Genomic DNA, 19,410 nt, shown 5'->3' with positions numbered 1-19,410 from the left:
GTACCGTTTCCCTGCCATCCATCCTGCCCAGCCCTCTCCCCAGCTCACCATCAGTCCTTCCACAATCCCAAATCGCTCATGAATGACCTCGGCAAGGGGGGCCAGGCAGTTGGTGGTGCAGGATGCATTGCTGAAACAGCCCAGTATGAAAGGGAACTGTGAGGCTGGCATGTTCTCTGGACATCACCCACCCACTTCTGGATATTGCTGCCCATTACCTCACCATTTTCATGGAATCAGGATTATAGTCCTTTTCATTCACCCCCATGACAAACATGGGTGCATCTGGTGAGGGTGCGCTGATGACCATACGTAAGGCACCTGCCTGGATGTGGTTCTAGGGAAGGAGGAAGGAGCACTGGCATCATGAATTGATGAGATGCTTTGAGTGTCACACCCCCAGGCCAGCCCTGCCCAATTCTCCCCCACTTACAGAAGCTTCCTCTTGGGACAGGTACACTCCTGTAGACTCCACCACAGAGTGGCTCTGACAGACTTCCAGGGGATCTCTCTGGGCTGCTCGTGGTGAAGAGGTGGCAGAGCTGTGTATCAGTCTCCCTTGCATGGCCTTGTCTTCATAGTCCCTGGCCTTTACTGTTTGAAAGGCTGACTAGACACCTTCCTACCTGGCCTGTAACCATCTCTTCTCCCCACCCCACACATACCTAGCTATCCCAGGTGGATTTGACCCTGCTAATCTTGCCTCTTGGCATCTTGCTGAGGAGGGAGGCTGAAGTAAAGAATTGGAGGAGGTGAGGACAGGTATATAGCCACTTTGGAAAAAGTTTTCCAGACGAAGTGCAAAGATTCTGAGGCAGGAGGTCTGACTTCCCCAGCCTTGCAGTTCCTATCTTGATACATTGCGAGCAGCTCTTGTGGGCCACTTACCTGGACTGCCCTTCCCCTGCTATGCCCTCGTTTATACAAGTTGCCACCTCCCCTACTCAGGCTCATTCACCCTCTGTCTCCAGGGGACCACCCCTGACTACTGCCAACCAGGTCAGGCTCTTTCTATATATGCTGCCTAGAATGTAGACTCCAGAAGGGTGAGGCCTGCTGCACTGCTTCTGATTCCCTGCCCTCACAACCTCACCATGGCCCTCCTTGCCTCTTGTCTCTGGCACTCAGCTTCTGCAACAGGGAGCCTACTGCCAGAGGCTGAGCAAGTCCCTGAAGACAGGCACTACATCCTGGGAGCAATGGGGGAGAGGGGTGTAACTGTAGCCTCAGGCTACCCTGGAGTCAGCAGTGGTTAGTGTTTTACAGCAGAAAGATCAAGGCCTTTTTGGTTTCCACTTTTATAAATTTACTAGTAGCCCTGCACATGAATCCATGTGCTAATAGCTCTCTGTGGGGCCTGGCCGCTCAGCACCCACTGCCCAGAGGCTCTCTGCAACCTAGAGGCCCATCCACAGACAGGCGTGGAATGCTTGCCTCATTACCATGGCGATGAAGCAAGCATTCTGCCAGACTGCTCATGCTGCCCACTCTCAGCGGCCGACACCCCACCCCCCAGGACTGGGGGACTCTGGTGGGGCTGAGAGGATTGGGCGCCGCCATCTTGTGGCTATGGGCACTACCATCTTTGTGATGAAGTGATGGTTAATTTGCATATTACCTTTTTATTAGATAGGATATTTTTACTTGATAGTTTTATCTAACATTTGCATTTGAAACATTAAATATTATTACTGTTTTCTAAAAAAAAGAAAAAGAAAAGAATTGATTTTAACTGAAAAAGTCAATGAAAATTTTCATTCATTTGGAAGTTACATAATTCTATTTAAATGAAGCTATTACCACCTTAAACTATAGAAAATAAACATTGACAGAATTATAATGAGAATGGCTTGCTTTACAAATCTACAGACTCATGGGGAGTGACTAATAGATTAATTGGTTGGTTAAAGACTTGTGAAGAATTAGAGGCAATATTAAAGGCAAAATGATCTAGAGTAGAATTATATGGATAAACCTTTTTTGAAATTTGCACAGATTATGAAGATCTTAGTATCCAATGGGAATTCCTCCAGAATCCAAGTGCTGCAGACAACCTTCTTAATAATATGGTGTTCTGGATCAGTAATCCTGTATATGACACTGTTTTTTCAACTTTCCAGAATTTGGTCATAAAACTTATCCCATTGAACAATGGACAATGGGATGGGAACTATACATGCGTGCACAACATTGAATTCACCGCACAAGGATTTATCTGGCTACTTCAGCTGTTTTATCCTCAATTTGTTAATAGAATATATCTCCCCACCTCCTTCTCAATGTGGCTCTACTTCCTAGGGTTCAAGCTAGCCAACAGGTAGAAGATTGCATTAGTCACCTTCCATCCTAGACGATGCATCCGTTATCTCCATAGAAGTAGTTAAATTTTAAATAACAAATAACCCCCCGTTGTCTTGTAGTACTTTTGCCAACCTCATAAACCATGGGTATGAAGTTTTAGTAAAAATCCTGGTATTGATATCAACATGACCAAGAAACATATTTTTAGTCAAAGAAATGAACAAAATCTAATATCCGTACAATTTGCTGATTTTACCAAGTTCCTCATTAGCTAATGAAAACTGTCCAGGGTTTTAGCTGAGATAATCCCCTATGTATTTTAAGTGCTATATTAAAGAATTCAGTGTATGCTTGAAATCATGGCCTAATATATGATGCCTTTGGTACTTTAGTTTGAATACATGGGTTCAAGGAATTGAAAGAGAATGAGCCCCCTAAAAAGTATGCTTCACCATTCCCCTTAGACAAGTTTTTGTGTAATTTATTTTTTTATTACAACTTGGACTCAGGCAGTTTGGAAGTTGCATTTTTCAAGAGGAGTGATTCCACCAACAGACATGGCCATGATTTACTTAGATTAGGACCTGTGAATGTTACTTGATTATTTTGAGCTCTTCTGCTGTGTTACTCTACTGGATGTGGTGATTTATCTAAACTAGCAAGGATAAACTAGGCCACTGACACGTGATAAAATGTAGGCAAAATTATGTCTCCATATGCAGCACATTATTACTTAATACTCTGATGTCCAATATAAAGGTTAATGGAAAGCTCTGACAAATCATTCAGACAGTATATATTATCACATTGATTTAGAATGGATGAAGATTGGATCATCTTGTCAGGTAAAGAACCCTGACCAGAGGAGATGCTGCCAGTGGATAAGGGGCACATGGAATGTATATGAACAAAATAAATGAAAGTATTAAATCGAGGCTCCTGACCATCTCTGAGTCCTGAGAATGTTAAGAATTGTTCAGAGTACTCTGGGATGTGGCATATGGTTTCTGCTTTGTTAGGGATGAGAGTTTCCTCATCTGAACATTTTTATGAATGACTGGTATGGAAAAGTCCATTCAAAGACTTTTCTTCTTTTTAATTATATGCTGAAGTTATACTAACTAATGAAGTTGGTATCACCCAGGAATTTTTGGCAGCTGGCTTCTGATGCTATTCAGGAAAAGAAAAAAATCTTCAGATAATCAGAGAAGGGAGGCGGGGAATCATGTGAGCAGTGGATATTGAGCACAGGCAAGTCTCCTATGCAATGGTGGTCTGTATCAGAAACCAAGCAGATGCCTGAACTTGGGTAGAGCCCAGCACTATGACCAGTCCTCTTCTCATTGCTTCTTAGCTATTCACTGCATTCTAATTACAGGCAATAAACTGGGCATAGAGCAAAAATAAAGTTATTCTCAAAGCATAATGAAAGTCAAAATACATCAATATGAATCACCCTTTAAAAATGTCAATTATAATAAATGTAATTTTAGCCTTCACAAAAATATTGTAGAATTTATTTGGATTTTCAGTGGTGAACAGATTCAAGAATAGTTACATGCTTTCATGATACAGTTATTTTTAAATTGAAAGCAATTTTTAATATACCATGTTAAAATGAACAAGTATTTCAAAATTATCAGTAGGCCAGTGGATGTCATTTATCTCCTTCACTATATATCAAATACTGAAATTAAATCTTTAGTTATACATGTAATCTATACTAATAAAAGGGTAATATGCAAATTGGTCAGGATGCCCTCACAGTAACAACTGAACAGCAGGCTGTGTGGAGCAACAAAGCCGGCAGGGGTTTAGTGAGGGATGACCAAATGACTGAACAACAGGGTGTGTGGGGCTACCAGGCTGGGAGAGGGGCAGTTGGGGACAACAAGGCCAGCAAAGGGGGGCAGTTGGGGGTGACCAGGCTGGCATGGGGGGCAGTAAGGGGTGACCAGGCCAGTCGGGGGGGCAATTGTTAGGGGCAATCAGGCTGGCAGGCAGAGGCGGTTAGGGGTGATCAGGCTGGCAGGTGAGCAGTTAGGAGTCAGCAGTCCTGGATTGTGAGAGGGGTCCCGGATTGGAGAGGGTGCAGACTGGGCTGAGGGGACTCTCCCCACTGCCCCGCCATGCAAAAATTTCATGCACTGGGCCTCTAGTTAAGTTTATAAAGGGTAAAGAAAGTTCAATCTTTAATCTATTTGTTAAATGAATGCAAAGCCAATTCAAATATGAACATTTGCCTTTAATTAGTTTTTTTTCATTGATAAATATCTACTATAACATTTTTGTTCAATGAGATCTTCTAATATCTTCTTGGCATAACAATTAATTGATGAATTTAAATTTGCAGATGATAGAGACTAAAACATAATATAATGATCTTACATCCCAAGTAAATGTTTTGTTGACTAAACTAAAACTTTGGTTATAGTGATTATACTAGTAGATTATGAGAATTAGTGATTTTTAAATATAATAAATTGACATTTGACTTCTTTATTAATTGTACTGTTAATTAAACATTTTATAAAATTACTAAATTATCCATATTTAGTATTGTTATTTCCTCTAAAAGTGATCTGCTTACCTTTAACATATTGCTACATTCTGTCCTTGAGAAAATATGACTAATTGATCTTTTTAAGGCCCTTGCAATAGAAGGTACCCAATATACTTATTGACTAAAGGTGGAATATGAGCCATGATTATGCATGTGTTCAGTGGAAAGTTGTAGAACTATCTTAGTGCGCTGTGCCATCCCAGTTATTATCATTTCATGCTCTGACTCTAGTAACATTGGGAAAGCAGAAAAAAAATACTATTCTTATAACGTACTAATCTTCTATGATGTTTCCCTGATTTGTATGTTCTAGGTGAATTTGTGAATTTTATTCTTCCGTGTTCCCTACATCCATCAAATTTAGCTCTCATTTTGTGTATTTCCCAGGATTTAGCATATTGTTAGTTAGCATACCATTTAGGGTTAAAAAATAAAGATAATATTGTGTATAAAATTATTATTGTCCCTATGTCAGGAAAGTGAGAGAAAGAGGATAAAGTCATCTGGCAAAAGACAAAGGAAGAACAGGACATGCTCACTAGTAATGGTATTGTCAAATTCTAGGCTTTATCTGTAGGTTAAGGTAGAGGAATGAAAATTTTGAAGACATGATGGAGATAATATGTTTTCATGAAGGTCATTGTGGCTAAACTGAACAGCATTGCCCATTAAGACCTTTACCACCCTTAGAATGGTTTATTCCCTCTTTTTCTTCTTTCCTGTTCTACCAAATTTTCGACAAGAAAATAAACAACATTTTGTGACCAAAAATATAGCAGTTGCCACACAGGCCAGCAGGAACCCAATCACATCCAAAGAGTGGTACTGGAACCAGGTGAGGTTGTGAGCAGCTGGCCGCAGGTGTTTGGCTCCTTTGTGGCGCATGACAAACTCGATCCAGAAGACTGCTCGATCCAAGGGTTTTACAGGTTGATCGTGGTGAATTCTTGATAACCTCATAGCATTCTCTTTATAACTGGTAGACAAAGACAGACAGAAATTAGAGCTTTGTTTTCATTGAAGTTGTAAGTATATGATACCTTTACATAACATGTTATCCATAGATGTGTTGAGGAAACACTTCATTCTTGTTGTGACATGAACTTTGCTGATTGAATGGTATTTTAAGAGTTGTATGGAAGAAATAAAATTTTGACACAATGTAAATTGTTTTACATTTTGTCAAATGTAAACATATAAAAAAGGAATAAGCCTCATTTTTTTTCAAGAGGGAAATTTAATATTGTTTGAAGTGTGACTTTTAAGGACTCCTCTAAAGCCAAGATTGTGGCTAACTCATATTGTGGGAAAATATCCACTAAAAATCATAAGCATGGACCCTAATGTCTGAATAGTTAATAAGGACAGGCACAAAAAATTGCCAGTGAACATAGATTAATTATTTTTGCAGAGTCAGAGATTCCTCCATTGTACATACTTGTATGTTTGTGATGCAAAGGAAATTGTCTCTATTGGCAATGTCAAAATTGGATGAAGGTACTAGGGTCATTTTAGAAATGGCAAGGAGATGGAATTTGAGTTTTCAAGGTAAATAAAAATAACTTGCTAGAATTTGAGCCCCTAACTATTGTAGAATCACAGTAATCAGTGTTATAGAGCTAATATCTCTAATGATCTCTCAAAACAATAATGGGTGTAGATATGTAGCTGAGTGAGAAGTTGTGTCTTCACTTGACATTTGGTGGCTGAGACAGAATTAGTATATTTCTCTTTGATTCTGGAAACATGAAGATGGCAGAAGGTAAGTGGTTTTTTAAGAGATGCCATAGTGTAAGCAGGACACTGTTGGGATTGGGGAAGGAGAAATGAGGTCATTGTCATTCAGCAGTGAATGTGGTAGAGTAGATCCAGCAGCAAGGGGTACTGTGTTCTTTTTTTGTGCACAATGAGAAATAATAATCATCTCATATTTTAATTGAATTAAAATATAGGTAGGGTCAAAACAGAAATTTCACATCATTTGTTTAAATACATTTAAGATAAACTACAGCGGTGATAAAAGCCTAATCATTCAAACTTTTTACCATTTATAGATATTTAATATTGAAATTCACATATATCTTATAGATAAACATGTAATAAGAATTTAAGAGTTATGAATAAGAGATCAAAAGTAGATTATAAAATGAAAATAAGTGATAAATAATATAGGTGAGCTGTTGAAATATTATTAAACATAGCACATAAAGATAAGTTAGAAACAGTGAGCAATGCTCATGTTGAAAAAGTGAATATACAAATTTATGGACAATTTGGGGCAATTTCAGAGAAATAAAAATTGATTAGAACAATTAGAAAACAATAAAGATGGAAAAGAATTGAAAATGTTTTAACTTAAAGAACATTTGAATCTGATGTCCCTGAAATAGATGTTAAAAATGGAACTAAAAGTAATTCTAATAAATAAAATACAAAAATTAATTTCTGAAAGGAAAAATTAAATACTTGTTATTATATATTAACAGTGTTGAAAGGAATCATTATAATCCAGGGAAAATGTAGAAAATTATTTATAGATAAATATCATAATTAAGTTTCTGAATTAAAAAAAATTAATGATATTTTTCTATGCTAGAAAAGAAACACAGAAAAAGAGAAAATTATCAGCTAGACCTTAAAACCCACATCAACATTTAAAGCTAGAAGACCATAGGTAACCTTTACATAGTTCTGAAGAAAGGAAAGTAATAGCTAAGTATATTCAGATAGGTGTGATGCTCATATCAAGGCAGTGAGCAAGTATAGATGAACATGATTTCAAATAATTCAATATCCATGAATTTTTATTGAAAGAAAATTCCATATAATATATTCATTTAAAAGCTAATGCAAAATGCTTTGGAATAAAGAATATCTCATTCATTAAGGGAGAAATTTGATATATATATACAAAAGACTAAATAAATGTGAAGAAAGTAAGTACCAAAAATATTGACAACTTAAAATTTTAAGTAATACATATCAGGGATGAGATTACTTCCATAGTAGGAATTAAGCTGAGAGTGACTAAATTTAAAACACATAGTTAAAAATTAGCACAAAAATAAATAAAACAAAAAATACAATCAACACTATATATACATATATCAATTCTTAACTATGATGAGATCTTTCAGAGAAAAAAAAACTAAGATATAACTATATGTATCTATAGTTAAATATAGGTAATAAATTCATTTTAATTTATCTTTAGCTAAAATAGGTAAAATTTAAAGTTTTGTTTAAAAATTCATACAATTTATATTTATAAAGTTATTAACTATTCTAGCTCTCCTTGCTGTATATATGCATATGCTAATGGTGGTATGCATTCAGTGTTAATGATGGTTATTTTTGAGTGATTAATATTTGGCAAGTTGTCACTTCTATTTTTATACTTACTGAACACTTATAATATAAACAAGCAGATATATTTATAAAGTTAAGCAGATGAACCCTGTCTGGTGTGGTTCAGTTGGTTGGGTGTTATCCTGTGTACCTAAAGGTTGCTGATTCATTTCCTCATCAGGTGCCTCAAAACATCTGATAATTTTTATCATTAACATTTTTTTTGAAAAAAAACAAAACACGTTGATAAGACATTTGAAATCTGAGAATTTTTTGCAATTTTAGCAAATCACTTCATCAATTTGGGAAATGAAAAAATAAAATGGTGTTTATATTAATCATCTTATGGTTATTATTTAAAAGTACACCAATTACAAACACATGGTACATTGGACATTCTTGAATACGATGGGTAATATGACCAATGGTAAGCCTTTCAAGGCTATAGTACTTACGAAGGTTCATAAATGACTGTTTTCAAGGCATCACGCAAATCAGCACTTGTCATTGTGTCTATGTTCACCTCCACAGCGGCTCCTTTGGCTTTCATGTGAGCAATGTTATCATGCTGATCAGCAAACATGGGAACTCCCACCATAGGGACCCCATGATAAATACCTTCGTAGATCCCATTTGTTCCACCATGAGTGATAAAAGCTTTTGCTTTGGGATGACCTAGTTTGAGAGTTGGGTGAGAAGCAGATGAGGATTTCATTATATGTTAACAGAATTTCAGAGAGAGATGGAGAAAAACTACAGGATAAATCAATGAAGAAGGCAGTATTTTCTATAGAAGCTGAACACATGGTTTATTGCTATCTCAGAAAACTGTGACCATAGGAAACGGCAAATTCACTCCATCTGCATTGTCTGGAAAGACTTTACAAGGAGGTGATATCTGAACTGAGGTTGAAATTTGAGAACTCAGGAGAGTCTTAACTGAAGATTCTCCTTTGTGAACCAGAGAAAGCAGGAATCTCTCAATGGCCAATTGTTTCGTTATATCTACTCTAAAATGGGCAGCAAAATGTGAAATTTTTAAATTATTAAATGTTGATTGAATTTAGCTGTTATCAGTTACTCAATCTTACCAAGAAGATCATTCTGGGGTATCCAGTCATAGAGCCGAGTATTGGCTGCTAATGTGGCTGGCTTCTTTCCTTTGTATCTCCATAAAACCTGTGGAAGACAGTGCATTAATTTTATAAATAAGAATGCACAATTAAGGAATTTTAGGGCTGTAGACTTATTTAAAAATCATGTAGTCCATTTTATGTGATATTTAAGAGGGGTACAAAAGGGGTAGTTTGCAAACATTGATTGTATTTCCTTGAAAATAACTTTACAAAAAGATGCACTCTATTTCCATAGTATTACAAAGGCTCAGTCAGTAGGCAAATGATCAAATGGGCCCAAATACAACATTTTAATGTTTTGAGAAATTTGTACTTAAAGATGGTGTCAATTATGCTCAATGTATAATGAGTTTCAGCTTTCACCTGGAAAGAGTACTATTGGTTAGCTACACTTTCTCTCCAATTGGCAAGGTGGTTGCTAACTAGGATCGTAGGTTGTACTGACCTTCTGTGGAATCTGAGCAAGGGCTGAGGCAATGAGATTGGCTTTTTCTTCCGTGAGGTTTTTGACCATTGACCCCAGAGAGAACACTACAACACCATGTTCACCTGAACTTTGGACAAATTCTTCAATTTCCTGTAGAGATAAAGTTCTCTCTATTATGAAAATACAGGACCACCAGGGGGAAAAAAAATCACTTACATCCTAAATAATAAAAGCGTAGTATGCAAATTGTCCCCTCTACTGGAAGTTGTCTGGAAGTTTGACCAAGAGGGTGGGGCTGGCCAGGGGAAGGGATGGAGGCCCCGGCTGGCTGTGGCCGCTGGGGGAAGGGAGGGAGACGCTGGCCGGTGGCGGCAGTGGCGGGGGGCAGCAGGCGGTGGGGAGAAAGGAGGGAGTACCTAGCCAGCAGCCAGGAGCTGCTAGGGACCCTACCAGTGCATGAATTTTATGCACTGGGCCTCTAGTTTCTAAATAGGCAGGGTCAAGAGCAGCGTCGAGACATTGTTAGACTGGTTAGGTATTCTACCACATAGAACCATCTAGTCTCTTTAAGAGAAAAACTGTTTCTGAAAACTATGGCTTAAATATATAATGAGTGATTACAACTAAAGGCATGGAGTCAAACCATTATCCTATAGAATAAAAGGCTAATATGCAAATAGACCAAATGGCGGAACAACCTAACCATCACACAACTGAACAACCAGTCGCTATGATGTGTGCTGACCACCCGGGGGCACGCAGAACATGGTGGTCGTCAGCCGCAGCAGGATGGTGGAGCAGATGAGCTGGGGTGCCAGATCAACGCGGGGCACCGGTCACTGTCATTGGGGCGAGCCTCCAGTGGTTACTGAAAATTATTTGCTCCCCACACCCAAGTCCCGCTGGGTGCTTGCACCTGCCAGCGTCAGAGCTGCCACTTGCAGCAGCTGCCAGTGCTCGGCACCAGCCCCGATTGCTCAGCACCATCAGCGGGTGTGAGCAGCAGGTGCCAACCCCATCACCCCTCAGGGCTTCTCAACCTCCTCCTGCTTCTGAAGGCAATAGGGGCAGCAGTCCCCACTCGCACCCTCTGACTGTTTAGGCCCTGCTCCCACCCTCTGCTGGCATTGGCCCCAATTGCTCTGCGCCATCGGTGGGAGCAGGGCCAGTGCTGTCAGTGCCTGGGAGCAGTGGTGGGGTTGCCGGCAGACAGGGTACCAGGGGCTGCAGCAGGAGGGGCCAGGAGGGGCTTTGGAGGATGGGCCGAGACCCTCCCCTATGCCCACCACAGCCTTGCAGCCCACAGTTCCTTTCAAGGTGCACCAATTCATGCAATGGGCCCCTAGTACCAAATAAATAGATAATAAGAGGCAAATCTTCCCATGGTATGTGAAACTGTTACTCCCAAAGCTTAATTTTATGAACCAACAGAGTTGTTTGCAAACTCATAAAAATATTCCTTGGAGGGAAGCCCCTAAAAAGGGGTTTAGAACTAAGCTTTAAAATTTTTCAGCATGCCAGTTTACAGTCAAGAAATTATTAATGACTTCATCTAACTTTCTGTTAGGAGTTTAGGATATTTGTCTGATACTTATTCTTTCCCTGATTTGTAGGGCTAAATAGAACTTTTAAAAAAGGGATATATAATAATTTGTTTAAAAGGTGACAACACAGTCAAAAGCCTGCTATAATCATGATAAATTTATGAAACAGTGATTCACTCTCTTTCTACAAGAATGTGATACTAACTGCATGCCATTAATTTGAGCCTTAGCACAGAAGTAAAATATAAATTTCTCTGCAAAATAGAATTCATTGTTTACAGCTGTTCAGGTTGAACACTGCAATGTCTTGGATTGGGGTTCTGCACATTGTAATCTATGTGAATGTCATCCTCTAGAGATGATCATGCATTTTCTTTGTAATTATTTGTGGTTGTCCTGTGATCACTGATGTTTCTCAATATAAGGCTAGTAAAATTACCAGGGGAAAGATGATGCCTCAAAAGTATATTGCTATTTTTAGTTTAGTTAAACTTAGGAGAATATCTCTGAAGTCCCAAGAATTGGTGTTTTACCATTTTGATTCATCTTCCTAAACATATGATTGAATAAAAAATATATATACAGTACACACACACACACACACAAACACACACAACACACACACACACACACACACACACACACACACATTAAGACTTACATAGCTAACTGTCTGATTTGGATTTTTGATTTTACTGTCTCTCATTGCTTTTTTATTCTGTGTATTCAGTGACTGGTTTAATTCTTTTTTCAGAGATATAAGCCATGATTGGTATTCATGTTGCTCAAATATCTATATTAATAATTGGGTTTGAAATGGAAAAATTCTTCCCTCTTGTAAAACATATCTGAGTTGGTTTTATGAAATTGTAATAAACAAAATAGTGTGTCAAGGTGTTTTGTAGTAAGCCACAGAATGCGTCATGTCTCTTACTCTACCTTTATTTAGATATTGGTTAACTCTCTCCTGTAGTAACACTCAATAGAGTTTTCCTGAAGCTGTAACTGGTTGGTAAGAAAACCATATTCAGAATCCTGAAATGATATTTTAAAGTTAAATATGCATCTTAGCCGAAGCAGAAATCAAGAACTCTAGTGGGAACACCATTTCACCTGCAACCTTCAACAGAGATTGTTTTGTTTACCTACAACCCAAGCAAATGAGTGTTTCCTTACTCCCTATTGATAAAGATAGTTAAATACAAGATAGTTATTCCTCTGCTTACCTATTATTCTCCTTTGTTTCCCAATATTGTTTTCTTCCAACATTTCTGGCAGTCCAGATTTATTCTTGTATAACTTTGGAATGTGTTATACAATTTCCTTTTTTTACTCAAAAAACAAATGACCAAAAAACTGACATCATGGTCTTAAAGAACCAAGCCAACATTTGACTTCTACTTTATGTTGATGACTTCCAATCTATTTCTAACGCTCTCTGCTGGGACAGAAACCTTGTATTACTCATACAACTTCTAGAAATCTACATCTGAAAATTCCTTTGGCTCCTTAAAGTGAATTTGAAATTGAACTCATAATTGTCATCTCAAAATAGTGTTTCATTAATTGTTTCTTATTTCAGCAAAGGCCACTGCTATCCAAGAAGCCATGTCTTCTGGCAATATTTACTTCTACTGACCAAATCCTGTGGAATCTACCCAACAGTTCTCACAAAAGCCTGATTTATCACTCAATCAACCATAGAAGTGTCCCTATTCATAATTCCATCGCGCTTGTTAGGAAGACTACAGCAGTCTCCTTAGTGACTTTCAAGTCTTTAGTTTCCTGTTTCTTCAATCTAGTACCCACGCTATAGACCCACTGATATTTTTAACATCCTTAAATCACTTCATTCTTCAGCTTAAATATCAAAGTAAAGTCCAAACAAAAAAGTAATATCACTCATAAGGGACCCCTATGACTTGGAAAATTGATTTTGAGTAGCAAACTGAAGATACCCAGCAGCACATCTCTGTTATTTAGACTGTGAACTTTAGAGGGAAATCAGAATTTTTATCATATGGTACACAAAATCCTCCACTATAATAGACATACCTTAGGTAATGGTTTGGCAGGTTTACAATGCAATCCTCCTACAAATTCAAAATTAGGTAAGTACGGACGAGGAAATTCAAAATCCCAATATGTCCTCATTAGCCAAATTTCTGCTTTCCCCATAGTTTCACATAAGGTAGTGGGTCTTCCTGGAGAAAATAAAGTTGGGAGGATGTTATTAGCATATATGTTTGTTAGGAAAATAAATGTACCACTACTTTTCTGATGTGCTATTAAGGAAAAAAAGAGAAATCTAGGCCCTCTAGATTACTTATTATGTCTAAATTTTAAAAGGAAAGGTAATTTAAAGTAATATGGAAGGGAGGGAGAGAAGGAGGAAGAGATATTTGGATAGTGAAAGAACAGTAATGTGTAAAATAATACATTCAATAAAATGAATTTCATAAAATCAAATAAGAATTAATAAAATAAATTCACAAAAATTAAATTAATAAAAAATTTAACCACAACTCCAAGTACTGATGAATTTTATATTCACTGTTTCCCTCTGATTAAATGGAAGTTGATACATTAACTCCATCATATTAGCACCAAATCACATCTCAATAGTTTTCTAATTTCCTGTAAGGAATATATTTCCACCTTCTAGATTCTTATTCTTTCTTGTTCACTCATATTGTTGAAGAATCCCACCAATATCAGTTTACCTTATCTTCCTGAGACCAATCCAATCAACTTCAATCCATTCATCCTTTTTTTCTCGGTAGGAATTCCCTGAGTAATTCATACCCAGTATGACTCCTTTTAGAATGTGAAGTATACATTACACATTACCAATATCACACATTTATTTTATTGTTGCCTTTAATTGGGACAGAGTCTAAGTATTAATTTTAGAAGATTTGTTGGAGGATTATTGGCAAATTACCAACTCAACCATTTTTATACACAGAAAACGTATTTTGTATCTAAGGAAAGAAAATCCTCCTTTCAGATGACAATCCTCCTTTCTTGAGAATTCTAATAGAAATTAGTGATCATATACACCCCAGGTTAGTTAGCCTCTTTTTACTCATTACTTTGTAGTGTCTGAATATGTGTCTCAGGTTGTATAGTCAGATGCTCTAATTTGATAATGAAGAAGCATTGCACAAAGACACTCAGCTTGAAGTTGGTAGAAATTAGATCAGAACACCGCCTCACAGCTTCTATGCCAAAATGTTTATGCCCTTCAGAAATCTTGTTCCATTTGTGTGATATCCTGCCTTGATTACCAATTCCCTAGATAAAATTATTGTGCATAACCTATAGACCACATTTTAAGAAAGATATAACTTAAAGTATTCACTGAAATTCTCTATCTGCAGCAGTGATACACAGTATCAAATCTAAAGCCAATCAAAAGCGAAGAGAATGAAATTGAACAAAAGTATGAAGAAGTTCATAAATAATGTCATAAGACATTTTATATGTCATACTGAGAAGTTATGAAACAAAAATATAGAATGAAAATTCACCACCAATCTTTTCCCCATCATTATATTACACAAAATGAGTTATGAACACAGTGGAAAATTGTGAAAATAACATAATTAATAAGTGGGCTGTTACATTTCAGTTATCATGTCAATATTGTTATTGTTTGAATATATTTTTATTGTTTTTTAAATATACTTTTATTGATTTCAGAGAGGAAGAGAGAGGGAGAGGGAGAAAGAGAAACATCAATGACGAAAGAGAATCATTGATCAGCTGCCTCCTGCACGCCCCCCACTGGGGATCGAGTCTGTAACCCGGGCATGTGCTCTGACCAGGAATCGATCTGGAACTGTGACCTCCTGGTTCATAGGTCGAAGCTCAACCATTTAGCCACACTAGCTGGAAGAATATATTATTTTAGTCCTACATGTGAGTCTACTGAAATTATTTTTTAAAGAATTCTTAGAGGTAGCCTGAATTTATGGCAAAACGGCTCATGTAGATGAGATGTACAGGTGAGAATTTCAGTGGGAGACAGTTACCAATTTCTCAGAAGTAAGTCATGTTAGCTGGGTTGATATTGTGAGACAACTTTTCCAGGCTCCTTAAGTTATTAATTTCTTTCCAAAGGCATGAGAGTAAACTAATGTATATAATTTCTGAATCACTGTTTAAAAATTAATACTTTACAATACATTTAGATTTACTTATAAATAAATAAATTAATATTTATAAAAAAAATTTTGGGAAGGTCAAGATATTTCCCATATACCCTTGTTTTGGCAATTATGCATAAAATTGCTATAACTATACATTTGCTAGTTTTTGTTTGAACATAAGTTTTCAACTCCTTTATATAAATACAAGGAGCATGTTAGAATGGTAAAGTATGTTTAATTTTGTAAGAAACCTCCTAACTGTTGTCTAAAGTGGCTATACAATTTTGCATTTCCACTCATGAAAAATGAGAGTCTTTGTTCCATAACTCGCCAGCATTGGGTGTTATCTGTGTTCTACATTTTGGTCATTCTAAAAATGTGTAGTGGCATCTCATTTAAATTTGCCTCATGAAAAATGATATGGATCATTTTTAATATGCTTATCTATTTGCCAACTGTATATCTTCTTGAGTGAGGTATCTGTTAATGTCTTTGGTCCATTTTAAAATTAGGTTTTATATTTTCTTTTTTTTTTTTTTTTTTTTTTTTTTAAATATATTTTTATTGATTTTTTACAGAGAGGAAGGGAGAGGGACAGAGAGCTAGAAACATCGATGAGAGAGAAACATCGACCAGCTGCCTCCTGCACACCCCACACCGGGGATGTGCCCGCAACGAATGTACATGCCCCCGACCGGAATTGAACCTGGGACCCCTGAGTCCGCAGACCGACGCTCTTATCCACTGAGCCAAACCGGTTTCGGCGGTTTTATATTTTCTTATTGTTGAGTTTAAAAAATACTTTGCATAAGAGTCCTTTATCAGACATGTTTTTTGAAAATATTGTCTCCCAGTTTGTGTCTTATCTTTTCATTTTCTTGTCATTGACTTTCACAAAATAGAATTTTTAAATTTTAACAAAGTCCAGCTTATTCATTGTCTTTCATGGATTTTACCTTTTATGTATCTAAAAAGTCCTTGCCATACCCAAGATCATCTAGGTTTTCTCCTATGTTTTCTAAGAGTTTTATAGTTTTGAATTTTACATTTCTATGGATACTACACTTTTGAGTTAAATTTTGTGAAGCTTAAGATGTTTGTGTTTAGATTTATTTATTTTTGCATGTGGATGTCCAGTTGTTCCAGCATTGCTTTTAAAATGTCTGTCTATTGTATTGCCTTTGTTTCTTTGACAATAATTGACTGTCTTGTGTGTTTTTCTATTCCATAGATCTCTTCTGTTTCATTGATCTTTTTGTCTATTCTTTTGCTAATACCACACTGTGTTGATTACTCTAGTTTTATAGTATGTCTTGAAATTAGATAGTGATCTCCTCCAACTTTGTTTTTCTCCTTAAATATTGTGTTGGCTATTTGGAATATTTTGCCTTGCCATTAAACTTTAGAGTCAGTTTGTTAATATCTATGTAAGAACTTCCTGGAATTTTTATCAGAATTTTATTGATTTTTGGATCAAGTTTGGAGGAATTGACATATTGACAATATTGAGTCTTTCTTTCCATGGACATGAAATATCTGTCCATTTATTTAGTGTTTTAATTTTGCCCATCAGAGTTTTATAATTTTCCTCATATAGATCTTTATTTTATTTTTTGGGGGACTATTATAAATGATAGTGTTTTTAATTTCAAATTCCAATTGATCATTACTGGTGTATATGAAAGTGATTGAGTTTTCCATATTAATCTCTTATACTGTAACCCTGCTATGATTTCTTATTAGTTCCATGAAGGTTTTTTTGGTCCATTCTTTCATATTTTCTACATACAGCCATGTGTCTCTTAATGATGGGAATATGTTCTGAGAAATGTATAGTTAGGCTATTTCTCATTGTGCGAACATCATAGAGCATACTTACACAAATCTAGATGTATAGCCTCCTACACACTTAGGCTACATGACATAGTTTATTGCTCCTAAGGTACAAACCTGTAAAGCATATGTCCATAATTTATTTATATGCACAAATACTGTAGGCAGTTGTAACACAATGGCAGGTATTTGTGCATCTAAATAAATCTAAACATAGAAAAAGTAATGCATTCATATGGCATAAAAGATTAAAAAATGGTATGCCTGTTTAGGGTTCTTACCATGAAAGGAGCTTGCAGGACTGGAAATTGCTCAGTGAGGCAGTGGTGAGTGAATGTGAAGGCCCGAGGCATTACTGTACACTATTGTAGACTTTATAAACACTGTACACTTAACCTATGCTAAATGTATGAAAATATTTGTCTTTAATAATACATTTATCTTACTTTAACTGCTTTACTTTATAAGTTTTTAATGTTTTCAACTTTTTTATTCTTTTATAATAACAGCTTAAAACAAATACTTTGTACAGCTATAGAAAAATAATTTCTTTTTTATATACTATTCTGTAAGCTTTTTATATTTAAATTTGTTTTAACTTTCTAAGCTTTCTTGTTATAAACTAAGACAAACACATATATTAGCTTAGGCCTACAAGGGACAAGATGATAAATATCACTGTCTTCCATCTTCACATCTTGTCTGACTGGAAGGTCTTCAAGGGCAATATGTGTATGGAACATTGTCTTGGAAATTTTATGTCTACCATCTAAATATGATACCTTTAACACTTTAGTATTTAGTTTTTTAAATGTTATATAAATACAAGTATAGATTTGGAGTGACATTAATTATTATGTTTCATATTTTGTTTTGTTTCGATAGCAATCTACTCAATATCAAAGTATCTTACAAAATGACTAGATGAGTGTAAAGAAAAAAGTAACCATATCAAAAATATTTCTCACTTCCCCTTCCCCATTAATACTGATAACAGTTTACTGCTATAAATTATAGACTTTTAAATATGAGCTAAAGTTTTAAAATATAGTCCTTTCATTTTCCTAGACTATTCTTAAGCTTCCCAAGTTTCTTTTAATAACTACTTTAGAATGAAAAGCACACCTCTTACCTAATGCTTCACTGTAAAACTGGTTCCAAAGCTGCGTGTCATATGGCTCGAGCCAGAAGTCAAAGAAAAGGGAAAACATTACATTTTTTATTCTTTCCAGGAAGGTCATTCTGTCTGTAAGTCCTCCCATGACAACAGGGACATAGGAAGGTGGAGCTGGAAGTTTCCCACAGTATTTCTCCACAGTGCCACCCATAAAGAACCTCAGCGTGTACACAAAAGGGACTTCCAGCAACTCAGCAATCAGCTCTCCACAGGGCATCACAGGGTCTATAACCATTACATCGTAGTTGGTTTCCCGGAGTTTCTTCATGATTGACTGGTTGTAGACTACACTCTCACACAGAAATTTTAAATGTCCAGTTACTTGAAGAAGAAATTCTTGCAGTTTTCTTGCTGACTGCCAGCGTGACAATTTTGGCATGACGTTAGTAGCTAAGTCTAAGAAGTCATTTAGTTTATTTGTAGTAAAATCTCCCTGCTGAGGTATAGGGATCACCTCGAAGTTCAGGGTGGAAGGCTTACTGTAGTCAATGATGAGAGAATCTGGAGAAACCAACACAGTCACCTCATGTCCCCTGTCTGTGAGAGTCTCCAGAATGATCTTTAGATTGAGCCAATGGCTCATGTCACAGGGCCATACCAGGACCTTCCCACAGGATCCAGAGCCAGTGCAGTAGAGCTGCAGCAGCAGAACAACTGAAATCCATTTCTCAGACAGCATGGCAGAGTTCTTTCACCCACTGCGCTGCTGCTGGTGAATGTTTGCTGGGCACAGAGGTGAAGTGGCAATTTAAACATAAAGTTAAAAATTAATTGCTCTGGTGATTGACAGATGCACAGAACTTTGTCAGTGTTGTTGACTGGGCCCAATACTACATGATACTTGTTCGGGAGAAGATCTGAAATATTTAAATATTTTGTAGGAAATGTTTGCAGTATTCTAGCAGTTTGTTTTAAATATTTTAAAAT

General features: G+C 36.6%; 1 protein-coding gene across 2 annotated transcripts; it reads right to left on the bottom strand.

Annotated features, from left to right (window-relative positions):
• Positions 1–5,560: 5,560 nt before the first annotated feature.
• Positions 5,561–19,162, bottom strand: LOC103303632 (UDP-glucuronosyltransferase 2A2). Of its 2 annotated transcripts, none has more exons than XM_008160640.3 (6): positions 18,439–19,162; positions 13,375–13,523; positions 9,794–9,925; positions 9,304–9,391; positions 8,668–8,887; positions 5,561–5,840 (listed from the first exon to the last, which is right to left on the bottom strand). In XM_008160640.3, the coding sequence occupies exons 1-6, from the start codon at positions 19,160–19,162 to the stop codon at positions 5,561–5,563; spliced, it is 1,593 nt and encodes a 530-aa protein (XP_008158862.2). The 2 variants fall into 2 exon arrangements, with proteins under 2 accessions (XP_008158862.2, XP_054579557.1); XM_054723582.1 differs by having other exon boundaries at positions 13,375–13,519; positions 18,687–18,775.
• Between the last annotated feature and the right edge of the window lie 248 nt (positions 19,163–19,410).

Source organism: Eptesicus fuscus, chromosome 2 (assembly GCF_027574615.1).
Source record: "Eptesicus fuscus isolate TK198812 chromosome 2, DD_ASM_mEF_20220401, whole genome shotgun sequence".
Lineage (NCBI taxonomy): Eukaryota > Metazoa > Chordata > Mammalia > Chiroptera > Vespertilionidae > Eptesicus > Eptesicus fuscus.
The sequence above is the reverse complement of the archived record's forward strand: the minus strand, read 5'-3'. Positions and strand labels throughout refer to the sequence as shown.